General features: G+C 38.6%; 1 protein-coding gene across 1 annotated transcript in view; it reads right to left on the bottom strand.

The window, feature by feature from the left end:
* Positions 1 to 18,730, bottom strand: part of cunh10orf67 (chromosome unknown C10orf67 homolog) — a 40,231-nt gene extending 21,501 nt beyond the window's left edge. Inside the window, exons 1-8 of the mRNA XM_036556858.1 lie at positions 18,654 to 18,730; positions 18,115 to 18,235; positions 15,617 to 15,760; positions 15,410 to 15,484; positions 14,690 to 14,818; positions 7,605 to 7,752; positions 1,482 to 1,540; positions 1,158 to 1,223 (exon numbers count right to left, since the gene is read on the bottom strand). Coding sequence (XP_036412751.1) covers positions 1,158 to 1,223; positions 1,482 to 1,540; positions 7,605 to 7,752; positions 14,690 to 14,818; positions 15,410 to 15,484; positions 15,617 to 15,760; positions 18,115 to 18,235; positions 18,654 to 18,730 — 819 coding nt within the window. The remainder of the gene's footprint in view (positions 1 to 1,157; positions 1,224 to 1,481; positions 1,541 to 7,604; positions 7,753 to 14,689; positions 14,819 to 15,409; positions 15,485 to 15,616; positions 15,761 to 18,114; positions 18,236 to 18,653) is intronic.
* Between the last annotated feature and the right edge of the window lie 841 nt (positions 18,731 to 19,571).

The following is a 19,571-nucleotide window of genomic DNA, read 5'->3' as shown; positions in this document are numbered from 1 at the left end:
TTTAATCACCCATTATGACACCATCACCAAATGTTTTCCATCTCCTATTATAACATCATCTTTGTTTATTGATTTTTTTTCACCAAATGATTTTTCTCTCCTATTATGGCATCGTTTTAGTTTATTATGACTTACATCATTGCATCATTTTACAAACTATCCAAAATAACTAGTGCATCTACACATGTATTTTTTTAATGTAATGTCAAAAATGGCACAATACTAAATCTGAAAAAACAAGCTACTATTTTGTCCCCATAAATATTTAAAAATAGTGTGTTTTAGGGCAAAATCATATCCTAAAACAGACATAAGGTGGCGTATTCATAACCAATTGGTGTAATATTTCTGTGAGGGAGCTTTCAGATGCCTTAAACAGTCCACATTACCAAGAACTAATCTGGCTTGTGAAGTTTCTCTTAAGCAAAGTCCATCAAAGCTCTCTTTCAGCGGAATGCCCCTTTAAGACCAATAACTAAAAAAACTAAGCTTGTGGTTTACAGGATAAACATGCTCATGCGAAAAAAAAAGAAAGGACCAACATTTGCTCTGATGATTAGGCGAATAAGAGGAAGCAGGCCGACCTAGAGCCAATTCAGCCTGTTAGGCAAAGAGCAATGGGTACAGCATCACAGTGATACAGTAATCTAACTGCTGGCATGACGCCACTCTTAACACCACGTAGGGCTATGATCACACGTACACTGTATCTTTACAGCCGCAGTAAAAGATAAACTTGGCCATAAATAATGCATCCAAGTGTTATTTTCCAGTGTTTTACCAATCAAGACACGCCACCCGGTCAGCCCTCGCGCTGTGCACACTCGATAAGACACACAGTAATAAAATGATTTAGTCTGGGCTTTCACCCACCAGTTGCTCTCCAGTGGAAGAGGTTTGGTTTCGCTCTCTATTGGCATGCCCCCCTGTGCTAGCACACACAACAGCGCAGTAATCCGGGGGGGGATGAGCGTCACCTTAACCTGACATATGCTGCCATATTTGTCCACGTGAACACACAGCAAACATTTCTGGTAAGGACAGGGGGTGTCCTGGGAGCAATACGAGATTAGGAAGGTGTTTGAGGGCTATTAGCTGGTAACCTGCTGTGATGTACCTAAACAAAAAGGAAAAATCTCTGATAGCAAGATTCTTACCTGAATTCTTCCATTTTCTTTCTCAAGGTTCAGCTGCACCTTTAGTTTGTCATTTTCACTGGACAGCTGAAAAAGATCCAAAGTAAACGATACGGGACAAGACAAAAATTATATCGTCAGTTTTTTAAACTTGTTTATCTATTTAAACAAGCCAACCTCCTTTTACATTGTGTAAACAGTCCAAGATAAATAGACCAATGGAAATGACTTACCTGGAACAAAATCACATTGTTTTTCTATAAAGTTATTATTTCAGAAATAAGAGGCTTTGATGACAGGGACATTGACTATTAGTGTATTGCTGAATGATGTCATATGTAGTACCTTTTGCAAGGCTTTTCTGTCACCATCCGCCTTTGACTGCAGCTGTGAAATATTCAAGGCTGGTACAAGGAGAGAAACAGACAAATTTAGGTTAGTCAGAGCGACGCAAAACACATTTTTCATCCAAACCTATTTACATTTATTGCATTAAGAGAATGTCTTAATTAATCTATCTATCAGTGACTCTAATAGACAGTCAATATTGTTTGAATTGTCAACGATAAATCTTTAACACTCCATAGTCTTTCCTCAGTACACTATAAATCAATGCTGTGTAGATAATATGAATGAGTTGACGGATGAACAATTTCCACCACAGTGGGTTTTCTAAAATTTATATATGACTATACGCTACTGTGAGAAAATTACAGATCACACTTCATTCATTTAATTACAGAAAAGCAGAAAACGTATTTACCACAAAATTATACCGAAGCCTCAAATAACTAAAAATAACACTATATTTTTGTCCACACTTTGCCTTCATTACCGCTTCCATTCTGTTCAGGAGACTCACTTTCGGTTATTCAAAGAAATCTGTAGGGATATTTTTCCACACCTCCAAAGTTCAGTCTTAGAAGTTGGTTTCCTTGCGTTTTCATGCCTCTTACTATCTAAGTAATCCCAAACACTTTGAGTGTTGTTGAGGCCTGGACTCTGGGGTGGTCAGTCCATTGTTCTGAGAACACCAGCAGCTTCTTTGTTTGATTTGCAAATTTTCTCTGTTTTGTCTGTTTCCTTTTCTCAGTGAGGTTCTTCTTGACAGCTACACCTCCTTTCAGACCCACAGCGCTGAGTCGTCTTCTCACAGTGGAAGGATGGACAGAAACACCTGTGGATGTTTTCAGATCTGGAGCAGCTTGATTTTCTCCTCTCTCTCAGAGATGAAAGCTTTACGTGCTGTTTATCTGATGGGGACAGTTTCGATGTTCTACTGGGTCTTGCATGGTTATCCTATTGTCTCTGTATCTTTTACTAACTGAATCTTAGAGTTGGAGTATCTTATATCTAATCTCCTCAGAAATATCTCCTGAAAAATATGTGACTACATAGCCATTTTGACTGGAAATGAAATAAATGAAGGGTGGTCTACGACCATCCATAACAAGACAAGAGTAGAGATCAGAGTAATACGAGAGACATTTGGGCACACAGTGGACACAGTGGTCCCTGCTTCTTTGTCCTCCTGTTCAGTTTCAGGTCAGTGGCCACTGCAGGTCTGAATGGCTCAGCTTGTCCCAGCCTACTGACGGGCTGCTGACCTGGGGCTTTGGTCTTGACATGTCCACTTGCATGTGCTGACCAACACTGACCACTGAGTTCAAGGGCCAAGTGTGTGTTTGCACTGTGTGTGTTTGTGCCTTTTTCTTTCCATTAACACACATTAAAACCGGACAGAGCTTAAGGTTAGTCACAGCCAATGCGAAAGCCTTTAACAGATGGCTTTTTAGCTTTTTCAATAGAATTGCATGAAAGGAGTTGATCCTCCATAAAACTAACAAAACTGTGCTTAAGAATAGAGAGTCATTATCGTTATTTTAATTGTCTTCCTTGTATAAAGGTTGGTCTAAAACAGTGCCATTCAGAGGCAATCGAAATATTCCCCCAGGGAAAATATTCAGATGGTTACCAAAGTTACATAAGCAATGTAGAGTGAACATCAAACACTAGGAGAGATAAAGCACTGACCCTTGAAAATACACCTGTCTCATGTTTACCTGCTTCTCACAGGCACCGTACACTGTAGGATCATAGCCATGATCTAACAAGTGTCCTCAAACATTGCATTCTGATCACAGACTGCCTTTCAGCACAAGCAAAGATAAGGGTAGGATGAATTTGTATTTTTTCCAAAAAATACTTCCCTGTGAGCTGTCCTCTAGAGCACCTGCCCTCTAAATAGCTGATTTATAAAACAAAACATAGCTTAGGAAGAAGTGGCAATGTTAATGTAGAAAACTGATACAAATTTAAAAGTTTGAAAGAATTTTTATCATAAAAAATACAAGCAAAAAAAAAATGCATTAAAAAAAGAACAACTGTGTTACATGGAGATATCTCCCTTCAAATTAAGAAATTTGTTGAATAATATTTGATGAGTTCAATATTCCTACACAAATTTTTCAACCTAAGTTGTGTCATCTACATGAATGTTTGATTATTTATATCATAATATTAGATGCCTCAGTCACTTTATTATAGCCATTTCATTTTGCTGATCTGTGTTGCAATTTTATGAAGTAAATAACGTGAGTCAAGTAAGTGCGCTCTACTTGAATGCTGCTGATACACTTATACCAAAATGTGCTAAACAGCCTGTTGCCTCCTACTTTCAATGTGGCACTTTATTTTATGCTATTTAACCCTTTAAATGGCCAGGCGCACAGGCGGGGCATAGTTTTGTTGCACACCTCTACAGCCTAAGAATAGCTTGTTTGCACTGAAGTTCCTATACTTACTGAGTAGTCAGCCTTAGTATGTCAACAGGCTGGGATTTTAAGGGGTTAAATAGACGAGATTTTTCTTTTTTTCATTGTTTTTAAAGTGTCATTTCTGTTTGTTTTGTATTGCCCGTGGTATATTTGTGATTTTTAACTTTTCTCGCTGGCTCAGGACTTCTCCATCATCAGCTGAGAACCAGCCGAGAGACTTTGCATCGCAGTGGCAGAGACTGACCAGGCTACGAGGGATGACACTTTCTACCGACTTCTGGGTTTGACTTGGCCACGAGCTGGGACACTTCTAATCATCACAGGAGTGGAGTCTGACTAGACTGCAAGCTGGGCACTTCTTACCGCGGTAGCTGAGTTTGACTAGGTCGTGAGCCAGGACACTTCGTACCACGGTAGCAAATGAATAAGTTACAAGCCAGAACAGTTTTTACAGTGGTTACTTTCCACCATGACAGCAAAGTTTGACTGGTCTGTGGGTTAAGGACAATGCACTGTAACAGTGGAGTCAGACTGGCTGCGAGCCGATACACTTCTTATCGCGGCCTAGTTTCACTAGGCTGCATGCTGGGACACTTCTTACTATGGTATCGGAGATTGACTAGGTCGTGAGCTGGAACACTTCCCACCTCGGTAGAAGATTTTGACTAGACTGTGAGCCAGTGACTTTGCACCATAGTGGTAGAGTTTGACTTGGTCACAAGTCGGGGATTATTAGTAGTAGTAGTAAATAGTTGGGAGCTTTGAGATAAGAGAAAAGTGGTGCTGAAAAAAAACTTAAAAATTAGCCATTAACCAGTTTAGCTGTAAATAAATAGGATTTGGTATCAACCATAAAAATGACTAGTGCATCCCTAATTAAATGATATGAGACATAATCTGAAGGCCATCTCTCCCCCATGCAAAACTTCATAATGTATATCAGAAGTCAATTAAATGACATAGTAGGGTATTTTTTGGCTTTGTAAAGACCATTTTGCAGCAGCTGGCATAGCATAGTGGGTAACACTAATTCCCTACCTGAACATGAACACCACATTACACCAAACGTGTAATATGGTCCTGGATAGGACTCCTTATTTTACCTTTGCCTATCTCTGCAGATTAAAACTGTAAGTTGGTCTAGATAAGTGTGGTCTGCTAAACGCCATAAATGTTAATGTTGATGCCAAAAACACAATCCAAAAAAGATTGGATGGGGGCAACAAAAGGCTGGTAAAGTTGTGTAATGCAAACACCTGGTGGTTGATTGGCAACAGGTCAGTAACGTGACTGGGTCTAAAAAAGCATCTCAGAGAGTATTTCAGAAGTAAAGATGGGGAGGGTTTCAGCATTCTGTGAAAGACTGCACAATCAAATAGTGCAACAATTCAAGAATAACATTTCTCAACATAAAATAGCAAAGAACATTTGCTTTTCATCATCTACGGTACATAATATCATTAAAAGATTCAGAGAATCTGGAGAAATCTCTGTATGTAAGGGACAAGGCCAAAAAACAATTATTCATTTTGGAAATCATGGACACCGTGTCCTCCAGGCAAAATACCACTCAGCTTGTTATCAGTGCACGGTTCAAAAGCCAGCGTCAGCAATGGTATAAGGATGCATTAGTGCACATGGCATGGGTGACGTGCGCATCTGTGAAGGCACCATTAATGCTGAACGATATATACATGTTTTGGTATATATATAGAATGATATATATACGTCTTTTTCAGGGAAGTCCTTGCTTATTTCAGCAAGACAAACCACTTTCTGCATGTATTATAACAGCATTGCTCTGTATTAAAAGAGCCTGGGAGTTAAACTGGCCTGCCTGCAGTCTAGACCTGTCACCACTGATAACATTTGGTGCATTATGAAACGAAAAACACGACAAAGGAGACCCTGAACTGTTGAGAAGGTGAAATCCTATATCAAACAAAGAATGGAAAACATTTCACTTTCAAAACTACAGCAATTGGTCTCTTCAGTTCCCAAATGCTTACAGAGTGTTGTTAAAAGAAGAGGTGATGAAACACAGTGGTAAACAGGCCCTGTCCCAACTTTTTTGGAACGTGTTGTTGGCATCAAATTCAAAATGGGCATATATTTTTCAGAAAACAATAAAATTTCTCAGTTTCAACATTTGATATGTTGTCTTTGTAGTATTTTCCTTTAAAAATATGGTTCACATGATTTGCAATACTGGCAAACTACACCGCCTCCCAACTTTTTTGGAAATGGGGTTGTACCTCCTAGGACAGGGTTTCCAAAGTCCAGCCCCTGGGCCAAATGTGGCCTGCAGACAGATATTAAGTGGCTTGTGGCTTCTGTTTTAGACTGTATTATAAGTGGCCCAACAGGCAATACGTTGCAGTTCTTCCTTTCACCTGATGGTGGCATTTAGTTAAGACTACATCCATTAAGCACAGACTGAACACTGAAAACCAGCAATTTCAGCAGGATGGAAATTTGAATACCTTTTATTAAGACCCACAACAAATGTGTCCTCAAGCAAAGCATGGACGTTACAACAAATATTTAGGAGAGAAAGTAAAGCAGCTGCAGCTACCCAAGTCTCAGCCCCAAATTCTTATCAGAGCAAATTCAGCAGTTCACTGAATATTAACCCTTTAAGGCCAAACAATATGCGCTGTTTAAAAATGATTTCTGAATACTGTCGCTGCATTCATTTGATATGCAAAGAACATAATTTAATAAAACTGAACATTTATGGTTTACTTGGTTTGTCTCACAAATTAGATTTTTGAAAAAGTAAACACGTGAATAGGAATATACTTAACACATTAAATACACTTATTGTTACCATGAATAAACACATTAGTGATATTTTATAAGCATTTACCCATCCAAAATACTCAGAATAAGCAATCCAACAGTAAAAGAATACAGTGATAGTGAACACTGTAGTTCACAGAAAGCTCCAATTCCATACATTGGAAACTCCTCCGGCAGCAGATTTATACATGTTTAGGATGTGGTCACCAAAATCTCAGAATAGATCACCAGCAAGTTGCTCAGATCGATTACCTCTGCGTGGTTGTATTTTTAAAAATTTTGAAAACATATTTTGAATCATTTGTGAATAATATTTTGGTCCTCAGGTATTTTGACATGGTATAATCTGGCCTTCCTGTCTTAAGTCAACAAATATTAACATTTTAGTTCAACCAAGTATATCTTTTAGTGCTGAGAACAGAATGTTAGTCAACATACCTAATTATTTACAGACGTTGAGTAAACAAAGGAAAAACTAGTGGAAATTGGTACAATTATTTTTTTTTGAAGAATGAGAAGATCAAGCTACTACTGTTTTTAACTATGTGATGTACTTTTGTCCATTTTTATATACAACAGTATGTCATACAGTGTCAGAAACCACATAACGTGATAACCACGTAAGTATTACACTATTTGGGATTACTAAACAATTATGAAGCAGCCTGAGGCATGTGTGTGATGTTTAAGTTATGCAGCTTGCACGATATTAATTGGTAGGGTATAAGTTTCCATTACATTTAGCTACATTAGCCTCACAGCTCCAGTGCAAAATTAAACAAGCACAGTACAAAGTGTGTCTTGGCTGACTGACTGCATTTGAGGTGAGGGGAACATTTGCCAACAGTAAAATGTAAATTGTCAAAGTGGTATATGTGGAGTTCTTTACCCATATCCTTCAGACTTTGATCTTTGGCCTCCAGAGCTTGTCGAATTTGCTCCATTTCAATGTGCAAGCTGTTGACATCATCTTTGAGCCTGTTGTTCTCCGTCCTCAGCCAGTCTTTCTCCGGATCATCTGCAGGCTCAGAGCTGATCTGAAACAAAACAAGAAAAAAGTCACCAGGCCTTTTTCATTTCACTGTGCCGAACAAAAGACACGCCGTTCAAGCTGCGTGGCAAATATGAGCACTTCTCACAGACAAAGCCATCGGACAACTTTTTGCCTCCTACTATTTCCCCCCTGAATAATAAAAAGAGAGACACAAAAAAAGAATACAGGCTGGGAGGAGGGCATTTTTATTCTTTTTTCCTTTCTGTGCCGGGAAAAAAGGAAAGCTGTTACATTACTTACAAAGACTATAATTCACGGGGACATTTTTTTTTTATTGACAGGAATAATGCATATCATACTGTTTGGGTACCCCTGTCATTCAGGTCCATTTTTTTTCTGGGAGTTCGGGCAGGCAGCTGAAGGCTTTTTCTAGACAGTGGCCTGGGTCTAATGCTAGAGGTGTTCAATATGGACAAAACACCATATTGCGATTACAATGCCATATATTCCAACTGTAATACACATTGTAATGTATTTGAAACACGTTGGTGAATGCTTGATGTGACACAGTTTAGGACCGTCCAGGATTATTTTGACAAAAATTATTTATGTTTGGATTATGTGAATGCCTTGATTCATCACTAAAAGAACATCTCTGAAGATGTCGTAAAGAAAAAAAAAAGAAAAACGTAACTCTAAACAGCAACTTTATAACAAACCAGAAACAGAAAAAAGAAGACAAAAAATGTTTCCAACTTTTATGTACATAGATTCTTTTCCCACATACTTTTGGACCATTTCTATTGGTCCTTTCATCACAGAACGTTCACAAGGGGTAGCTTTTAAATGGTGAAAACACAAAATTATGAGGTTTTGATCTGACAACGATGATATTTTATTCATGTGGAAATGATGTACACATTTGAATCAAGTCAATTCTATTCATTTTTTCCCCATACGCCCTAATGAGCGCTGCCCGAACTTCTGCCAGGCTGGGGCGATGGGGTGGGTGTTTTGGGAGGGGGGCCCCAGGGGGTCCACCGTGAGCACCGTTTCCAGGGGTGGGGGGGCTTGTTGTCTTTGTGCTTCCCCCTTGGCCACGGAGCTGCCAGTGTCACCGGGATCACATCACACGTCGGCTCGCTCGAGTCCGCAGACTGGGAGCCGCATGGAGTCCATCAGGTCGCTGTGATGTCCACACAGTGGGCCCTCCACCATCGCCGCTATTCAGGCCCTGCGCATTAACGCGCCTTTTGCATGCCTGTCACACTTAGGACCGTACAGCCGTTCAAAGGCTTTCAAAGCTTCAAGAGATTTTTTTTCTCCCCTCTCTCTCTCGTTTTGTTACTCTCTCTCTCTCTCTCTCTCTCTCTCTCCTAACTTCATTCATAAGGAAAGCAGACAGTAGGCTGTATACAGCACTCAAGAAGATGCCAGTGATGCTGTAACACAAGAGTGCTCATCTCTTGTGCTGAAGAGTTTAACTTTAGTTCTGACTAATCAAAGCCTACTCCCAAAGGCCTCGATTAAGTCAACCAGGTACAGCACTATACAAAAGTCAGAGACAACACCAACATTGTTTCTGATAGTTTTGAGAAGGTTTTGGCCCAAAACATATTTTTGAAAAGCCTTTCATGGTACAGAGGTGTATGTGGGGTGTTGTTAGACAAAACAGTCTTTAAAGGAAACATTTTTTTTTATTTTTATTACCAAAATTTCAACGTTGAAACTTCACACTGGTGGTTTTGGATAGAAAATAAAATGGCTATACTTGCCATTCACCACCACTGTAAAGAAATCCGAATCAGTATGTTTCTCTACAGTTAACCACTTCAAATCAAACCACTCTGAATGACTTTGCTCACATCTCAACCAATGAATTATGCATTTTGAAAAATATGTGGAAAAAGATTTATTAACTATTAAATAATTATTATTTTTATTAACTAAAAAGAAGGTCCAGATTTGTAGGGTCTGAAGTGGTAGAATAGAACTGGAACTAAACTTTACAGGATGGCAGTTCTCTAGGACCCCTTCTCCAGGACCCCTGCAATCCTTGCAAGAGTCATTGTAAACACTGAGATATACATTCAGACATATAACAACATTTTTGAGCCAGAGCTTAGCCTGCATATGGCTGACAGTTGTTTATCCCAGATTAACCCCTCAGTGAGGGGCCATGTGTGACGAGCTTAAGCCGTGACTCTCTGACTGTGACGGCCATGATGTACAGGTCATGGATGACGAGGTTTAGCCTGTCCAGCCTGGGTCGCTAACTAAACGTGGGCAATGGAGCCTGTAGCGTGGCTGCAGGCTACAGCAGCAGCAGACGACTCCAGGTCCCGTATGGTCAGCTCCAAAATCTGTCCATCCGAATCGTCGCCCACTTCTGTCTTAATCTTTCTCTCTCTTTCACTCACTTACACTACTGCTAATCCTAAATGAATCCATTGAGCGATGAGCGAGTGATATGGCAATATATTATCAATGTTGTCATAAAATTATGTACACATTTTCTTGAGCACATCACCTTCATCATCAGCGTTTCTACAAAACTGGTAAACTGCGCGGTTCATTAAACAAAAATTACAAATTAATCATTCAAGCTTATCCAGAACAACCAGAGATGTCACCAGGTCAAATTTAAATTGCACAGTAACAAAACATGACCTTATTTTCTTTTCTAGCAACTGATTAAAACGTGTTCGGACTACGGTTTGTATTTGCAATCAGTTACGTATTTAAGACTGCCAGGATGTTTTTTTTTTCCCACAGAATTAGTCCCACCCACTGGAAATCAAAATGTGATTGGCTGATTCCACTGTTACATCCTAATTACATTGGTGCTTAATTTGACACATTAGGCCTTCAGTTCAGCTCCTGAAGGCCTAACCAATGGGGTAAGTAGGCTGTATCCAATTAGATACTACAGGGGAAAAAAAATTCCTTTTCAGTTTTCTACCCAAAACTTAACAATGAAAGATAAATGCTACAATACTTGCAGTGTTTACATACAAGTTTGATGCTACTTCTCTACTAAATAAAAAAAAAACTACCCTGACGGTTTACCTCTATCATTTTTATATGGCCTTGGGCAATACTGGCTTTGAGCACGACTGTGAGAATCCTGATGATCACAGAACCGAATGGGTTTCTGGGGGTGTTTAGATAAATCAAGGCATTCGCATAATCCAACAAAACTAAATTATTTTGGTCAAAAATAATGCAGGCTTTAACCATGTCATTACTGATTCACCAGTGTGTTTTTCATATATTGGAAGATGCATCGCTTTCGTAATATATAGCAATATAATCACAGTACTAGCGTTTTGTCCATATCTTACAGTAATGGTGAGTGATATGACAAAAATATAATATCATAATACTTGTTTATGATACACAATATGCCACGATATTCATTTCTTCTGCTGCATGATAAGGTGGAATGGACAAAAAAAGTATATTTGCAGTGCCAAATTTGAAAACGATAAGTAAAAATCTACAGTTTATGCGCTGTTTGTAATGATTCATACTTTGGCCAGTGTTCTAGAAGTACTGATGACACCCATAATGTACTCAGGAAAGCATATTGTGACATACTGTGACATAATTTACCACGATAGCAATAGATATTGTCATATTTCCCAGCCCTACAAGTATCACAACACTGTATTTTTGTCATATCACTGAGCCCCACTAAAGGTCATTAGCTGAAATCCAGCTTAAACACAAGACCTGAAGCCAAGACCAAATAAATGACAGTGAACCACCTTCCCCTTTCTTACTACTCCTTCCTTCACCTCTGGCTCCACCCTCTGCCGTGAAGCAGAACTACAGGTGATCAGCCATGCGTCTTAGCCGTGGGAGTGAGAACACTCATTAGCACAGAGAACAAAGCTCGTCCTCCACTGAGCTGCACTTAGCTCTTACACACTGAGTGGCTGCGGCTTTTCTATGGCCGCTCTAACCTGCCATCTGCCCACACCAGCAGCCTCTCTCTCTCTGGCTGCACGGAGCTCAAGCACTATGAGAAGGAGAGAGAGACGGAGAGAGAGAGAGAGCGAGAGAGAGGTCACATAGACCGTGTGAGGGGGCTGCTTTGACACCTTATGACTCATTCATGTTGTTTTGTAACCCCATTCACAAAAGCATATGGATGAGAAATTGATTTCTTCGCGACACTACAACCTGATTATCGGCCTATAGTCCTGAGTGGCCTTTCAGCCGGGGAAAAGAAGGCCATTAAAGTGTAATTAACAGCTCTCTGGTCAATAATAACACACGCTAGGGTGTGTTTAAGGAAAAAAGATGATGTTTATACTGAAGGTATTCATGCAGGAAACCATATTAAGGCCTAACAAAAATCATAGAAATTGGATGTACAGTTCTTTGAAAACGTCAGTGTCATTTATTTAATTTCCAGTCAAAATATATATAAAATTAAAATTATTAATTTTTCAGTGTCAAGGAAAAAAGCAGAAAATATATATTTAACAACTAAGTACAACTAAATTTTTTACAAATATTTTTTGAAATCTTTGCCTTTGTTGCAGCTTCTTTTTCTTTCCAAAGAAATCTGCAAGGATATTTTTCCACACCTCCAAAGTTCAGTCTTAGAAGTTGGTTGCATAGTTGTAATAGACTCTTTAAAGTGCCTTTTAGAAAAGCATCTCGGTATATATGTATGTACAGAATATGTACCACACCTGTTATTATTGTGTATAGGTGATTACATATATAAAACATACATGGGACATAATTACATATAGGTACACATGTAATACATATGGGGCATATAAGTCATGTAGATAAATGACTCAGAAGACTCAATAACTAAATATAATTATAGTATTCTAGTATTTAGTGTGTACACTGTTTGCCTTTATTATAGCTTCCATTCTTTTCAGGAGTCTTGCTTTCAGTTTTTCAAAGAAATCTACAGGGATATTTTTCTCAGAAAAATTTGTCTCAGAAGTTGGTTGCATTTTCTGCTTCTGACTAGGCCTGGGGGAAAGGGCGACGTAATCGGATATCGTCAATGATGAACAAGTAACCCAGTGGTGACATGTAAAATGCAATAATTGTCGGGTTTATAAAAGAACTGAGACAGGATTAGAGAGGACTAACTTACCGGTAAACAGCTTCAAAGACATGTAGGGAAACTGGGGTTCATATTTAAGAAGTGTGCAGGCTCACGCACCAGCAGACAGTTTTAAATAGAGAAAGGTTTGTTAAGAAACTCCCTATTATTTCTCTCTGCTACTCAATGTAATGCTAGCTTTACCTCATATATTTCCCCTAATTTACTTGCTGATATGCTTTGGAACTTCGTATCGCCTTAAATTGACTTGCTGCAGTAAAAAACAGCTAAAATTGCTGAATGTTAGCGTAAAGCAGCTAAGATAACTCTAACCTGGAGAGAAAGTTCCTCTGATCCTCGTCTATGGCCAGTGTGCAGTATTTTCAGTACACATTAAGTTATCGATAATCACGATTTTTAACTAGAAAATATTCTGGTTATAATGTGTAGATATTGCCCAGGCCTACTTCTCCCAACCGGAGTAATACCAAACACGTTTAATGATGTTGAGGTCTGGACTCTGTGGTGGTCAGTCCATTGTTATGAGAACACCAGCAGCTTCTTTGCTTGATTTGCAAATTTTCATAATTTTTGTCCTTTTCTCAGTAACACCTTCTTGAGTGGAACACAACAATCATGCAAGACCAGGTAGACCAACAAACCTGCCCCCATAAAATAAACAGTACTTACAGCTTTCATCTTTGAGAGAGAGGAGAAAATCAAGCTGCTTCAGATCTGAAAACATCCACAGGTGTTTCTGTCCATCCTTCCACTGTGAGAAGACGACTCAGCGCTATGAGTCTGAAAGGATGTTTAGCTGTCAAGAAGCTCTTACTGAGAAAACGAAAAAATAAAAAGAATAAAATTTGCAAATAAAACAAAGAAGCTGCTGGTGTTCTCAGAACAATGGACTGACCCTCACAGAGTCCAGACCTCAACATCACTGGATGTGTTAGGGTTTATACTGATTGTAAGAAGCACAAAATGCTACCAACTTCTAAGACTGAACTTTAGAGGTGTGGAAAAATATGTGAAAAAAGAATAGAGTCTGTAATAAAGGCAAATGAAGGACATAGTTATTACTGAAAAATGATATTATATTCAGTTATTGTGGCTTCTGTGCAATTTTCCGTTAAATATGTGTTTTCTGTTTTTTCCTTGACACTGAAAAATAAATAACTTGGACTGTAGCACAGTTTTCTATGACATGAACAGTGTTGAATAGATTATTTAAGAAACATAATCCAGTACACTCTTTAAAAAGATGGTGCTTTAAGGGTTCTTTAGTTAAGAAAATGGGTCTATTTAGAGCCATGAACACTCAAAGAATCTTTTGCATGATTAAAGGGTTCTTTACATCATTGAAGGGCTCTTTAGATTGATAGAAAATGTGCATGAATGTGCTGTAGATGGTTTTATATAGAACCTTTTATATACAGATATACAGGTACAATCTAATCTGAATATTTTTGGATTACTTTTGGACTACTTATTGTTTGTATTTTTTCCACTTTGCCTCTTAAAACGTAAAGCGGTCAAATGCTCAAGACTCCCATCTTGTCTGTTCAAAGTTTAATCCAGCCCAAATATGACCTTCTTTTTTCTCCCAAAATCACACAAAACCATTATTAGGCTATCAGTCACAGTGACACAGCTGTTATATAGATTTATGGGCACTAAATTAAACAATTATAGAAATAGAAAAATTCATACATTGATTTATTGATGTTGCTCAATCAAAGGTATAATCCTTAAAAAAGCAACTGTAATCTGATTATGTATATTTTCCACAGTACCCTGCTCTGATTACAAAGACCATGTTTTTGTAATCAGATTATATGATCCAGATTACACATAGTTTGTTACCACCCAGCTCTGCCTATGAATACTGCATGTGTACCTCCTCATTCTCCCTCAGCTGCTCTCTCAGGCACATGATTTTAAAGTCCTTCTCCTGGAGCTCATTCAAAAGGTCTTGAACTCGTCCTGTGTCGCTGGAGGTGACCTCGCTTTTCTCCATGCTGTAGTTCTATAATTTAAATAAAAACACAGTGAGAGAGGCGGGCCGAAACACGTTCCAGGAAAGGTTTCAGAGTTAATGATGATAGCTTAATTAGCATGAAATACATTAAGGGGCCCACATGATATGATGATATTTAATATTTGAGGTTTATGTCCCGAATACATAACATACATGCGTATATACAAAAATGCATAATTCATTTTTACATGATCTCTCTTTATCCCTAAGAACTACACAGGGTGTTTTTGTTACTTTGCCTTTAAGACTGCTATATGTAAATGATCTCTGTTCTGATTGGCTGCTTTGCATTGTGCCTCATTCAGAATGCAGTCTGAGCTAAAACACTCTTTCTAACTTCAGTGTAAACTGCTGTAGGCTGAATAAAAGGAAATATACAAAAGTGCTAGTTTTTGTGACATCACAAAAACAATGATCTCAATCAGGCTGTTTTTGCAGTTAGTCTCCATATACGGACTGGACAGACTGGGGAGTAAATGGTACATTTTGAAACTTTAACAAACTTTCATGTTAGATTTCCTTTATTTCAAAAAGTCTATGATATAAGCACTTTAAATGATTTCATATGCTTTTATTTACCTTATAGCTGGCTTTGATAACTTCTACTGCATTGGCGAACTGCTGTTGAAAGCTGTTTCGCAGGACAGTTATTTTCTAAACAAAAGGACAGACATCAGATCTAAAAACAATCAAGCAACAAATGGGGCAAACGTGGACTTTCATGCCCTTTTAATTACTTCATAATCACTTAATTACACTCAGACAGCAGCAGTGTGCAGAGCAAACCTCTTTGTGGTGGTTCTCAAAAGCTTTGACTTTGTAATTAATTCTGGTGTAGAAAGCCTCTGCCTCTTGCTGCAGCCTGGACTCATACTGGGCCTCAATAAACTTCACTTTCACTGCAGTCTCTTTCTTCAGAGTCTCCATCTCCTAACAGGAAACACGTAATAAAAAAATTAATAAGAACATGAGTAAAAAAAAACTCTTAAAATGAAGCTAAAATATAACAATATAATATAAAAATGCATGAAACGCTACAGAGCTGATTTAATACACATACAAAAGCAGAAACTGATATTTGGCACTAATTTCTTATACAAACTAGGGCTGCACAATATACTGGTTGTTAAATAATGTTGTGATGCTGGCCTTTGCAACTCTGATATCAAATTGCAGCAATATGCAAATGAAGCCTCTAACCAATCACAATCTTTTGTCAAAAAATATTGTGATCATACTGACTAATCACAACTGCAGCTGAGCATTTCCTATCCAAGAAATGAAGAAGTCAATCTGAAAACATGCCACATTATTGATTCCCTAATGCGCTTTAATATATCGCAACTGTGATATGTAACAATATCGTCACAATGCTTGTGATTGACCATACTGCGCAGCCCTAGAGACAGAAAACAAGGCTAAATCATCACCATGCACTCTCAGTGCTGCCTAAACATAAACGTGAGCATAAACATGAGGCATTATGTGTGTAAGAAGGCCCTCATTCAGCTGCAAGCCTGCCAATCAATTTGTTTAACTCTGCGGGCAGGAGCAGTGATGAACGCGGCTGCTTCAGGCGCTCTTCTGGGGCACAAAGCCACCATATGCCCTCTCAGCAGGCGTCCCAGGGCAGCCCACAGACCAGCCACTCACCAATACAGACAGAGGAATCCTCCAGCAAACGGGATGAAAGGCTGGCAGCATGAATGAACTTGCGAAGCAAATCCAACGGAATGCAATGACACTCAGTGTCAACATTCAGCGGCCTCATCTAAATACGGAGGCGAGCCTGCATTCAAATAGAGCTACTGCTTCGTAGCAGTCTTGATTTATGGTTATGTATTGTGCACACATAAGATTATAATATTAGGTATTAGGTCACACACTTACAATATTATATGTCATACTGTAATATTTGGGAACTCTTACACTCTAATAAAGGGGAATTCCACCAATTTTTCAAAAATTTTTACCAAATTACACCATTAAAATGTACACAAAATCTTTGAGAGTGGTTAATGTGAAATGCACCTTTCTAAAAAACCTAGTCGAATCAGAATGTTCTACAGTGGTGGTGACAGGAATCAGACATTCGAAGCATTTAATGCCTCTAAAAGCTCCCACAGAGAGTTATAACATGAAATAGATATGAATATGCTGTCCAATGCTTGGGACAGTGCTTTATGGTAGTTCTGAGAAAGTTGTGGCCTTAAAAGTATTTTTCAGAGCAAAACAGTTTTCAAAGAAAATGTTTTCAACACTGTTTTACTATGATCAATATTACATATTATTAAAAGACGAATATTATTAAAAGACATGTAGGTTCACTTTGGATATTAAATAAAATGGCTATATTCTTGTATTCTCTGTAGACATTGGGACTCCTCGCTCTTATCACAGTTCATAAATCTTTACTCAATGCACCAAGCCATGCTGGATGACTTAATTATGCAGAATTTTTAAACAAGTGGTGGAATTCCCATTTAAGGAGTCTGAATATTGGATTATAAAACAATAATAAATTGTAATGAAAAAAAGGCTAAATTCATTAAAGTAGTAAGAAACAGAAGGAAAAATCAAACAATTACTAAAAACACATCCTAAAATAATTGCAAAATAGGCTGAAATCCAATCAGTCAATTATTACTCCACACTTTTAATGACAGGGTGACACTACCGGCTGGTTGTTGAATGCTGGCTCTCTGCAATTGGTGTAAATGTCCAGTACTGATCTTCACTGACTACAAACAATAGATAAACATCTATCTCTCATGTTTATGTCTTTTTAATTGAAGTAGCTGTTTTATTTGTTTTTAAATATTTCACACAGACTGTCCCTTGACACCATTCAATGGGATTGCTCTGCTGCATAATTGTATAATGTCCATGCTTAAAAAGATGGTTCTTTAAGGGATTTTTAGTAAAGACAATAATTCTATATAGCACCAAAAATGTTTTCCTGTTGTTACAATGTCAGCCTTGCAAAAAACAGAAGAACCCTTTTGGGGCCATATATCAAAAAATTTCCATATAAAATTATACACAACACATTGTCCATCAATCTGAGGAACCATTTCACCATGCAACGAACTACTGAAGCATGATCTATACGGTTCTAAAAAGAACCACTGCCTTTACTAGAAGAACCATCTTTTTAGGTGTGTAAAATAATGTAATCTCTTGTGTTTTCACTGCCTACAAATGTCTGTCCCTTCAGGAGTGAAACAGCAAGGAAAAAGAGACCTAGAGTCTTGAACCTTAATGAGGTCAATATCACCGTCTACCTTCACAAGTTGCGCAGTTTCATCTGAGAGACATTTGACCAACGGCAGTTCGGACACATCCGTCTGGACACTGGCATCTTGACCAAAGAAGCCTGCCCTCAGCTGATTCCCCAGTGAATACCTAAAGAGGAGAAGGAGGGTAGTGACACAGAGAAGGCTACAGGCCAGATTGTCCACACTTAATGCTCACAATAACAGGGTCAGCAGGGGCAGGGGACATCAGCATAACACAGAGAAGAGATGCAGGCTGCAAGATTTCTGTTCTGGGCTAAAAACTGGGGGTACATTGTTTCACATTACAAGTGATGGGGAAACAAGGACACGTTCGTTTCCTTCATTTTCTGCATGCTTTAGACAGAAAAGCTGGCGAAACTGTTTTATGTAAGTGGTTTTCAGGCCGTGCTTCATTAGACCCAACTGTCAGTGTAGCATCATATTATGCAATAACGTTAAATACTAAAAGATTTCTGGCTAAAACAACGGTTAGGCTAATCTATCTTAATTGAAGTTCTCACATTCGCACCTAAAATGAGACATACCCTGCAATCTCCTCAATCTCCTGCGAAAAATCCTCTTCATCCACAGCTTTGCTTTCTCCTCTCCGGATTAGCTCCATAACTCCGTGTCAGTGGCTACTGCTGTCCACAGACGGTTCCTATAGCAACGAGTTACCGGCTCAACAGCAAGGAGAGCTAAACACAGCTAGCTCAGCTAAAACCCCAAGTCAGAGGTAGAAAAGTAAACTCTGAAGACGTTCGGACGTGATATTTGTGTCTTGAGTACTGGCGTCGTGTTTTGTGTGCTGGTACTATTAGCCTCGTCTTTCTTAGCTACATAAATCAGCCGGTGGCTGAGGTGAGCTAATGCTAACCGTACACTGGAAGACTTTGAAAAGACTTTTGAAAGACTAAAGTCTGACACCCTCTCACATCTAAAGACAGTGTCGCGGTTTTTAGTCACAGAATATGATTTTGCAGTGTCACTATTTACAAGACTGAAACTAGATTTCTGAGATTATTACCCCATCATGCACCTGGTGGGAATTTACAAGCAGATAAACACTTTTCCTTCCAATCTATAGTGGTACAGATGGGAGGATACGTTGGCTGGGCGTGTAAAGATCTGGGGCTCAGATTAGTTCACTGTAGGACTGTATACTCTGGCAGATCATCACCCAGAATCTTTAATTAACCTGAAAAATGCAGTTACTTTTTAAATTTGATATAAAGATTTACACATCAACACAACATGCAGCGATTCAGCATCGTCGACTGGGTGTCATGAACTAAACCATGAGAAACAAACAAACAAAATAAGAAACCAGTGTAACAGAAAACAGAAAAAAATAGAAAACAATTGATTCTTCAATAATGGCGTTCTTAAAGTCCTCTGCACGTTTCCTTACGTGTTACAGACTCAGTGAACATGAAATATTAAAACAGTCAGTTTACATTTGA

This window comes from Colossoma macropomum, unplaced genomic scaffold (assembly GCF_904425465.1).
Source record: "Colossoma macropomum unplaced genomic scaffold, Colossoma_macropomum, whole genome shotgun sequence".
NCBI classification, from domain to species: Eukaryota; Metazoa; Chordata; class Actinopteri; order Characiformes; family Serrasalmidae; genus Colossoma; species Colossoma macropomum.
This window is presented reverse-complemented; position numbering and strand designations above follow the sequence as displayed.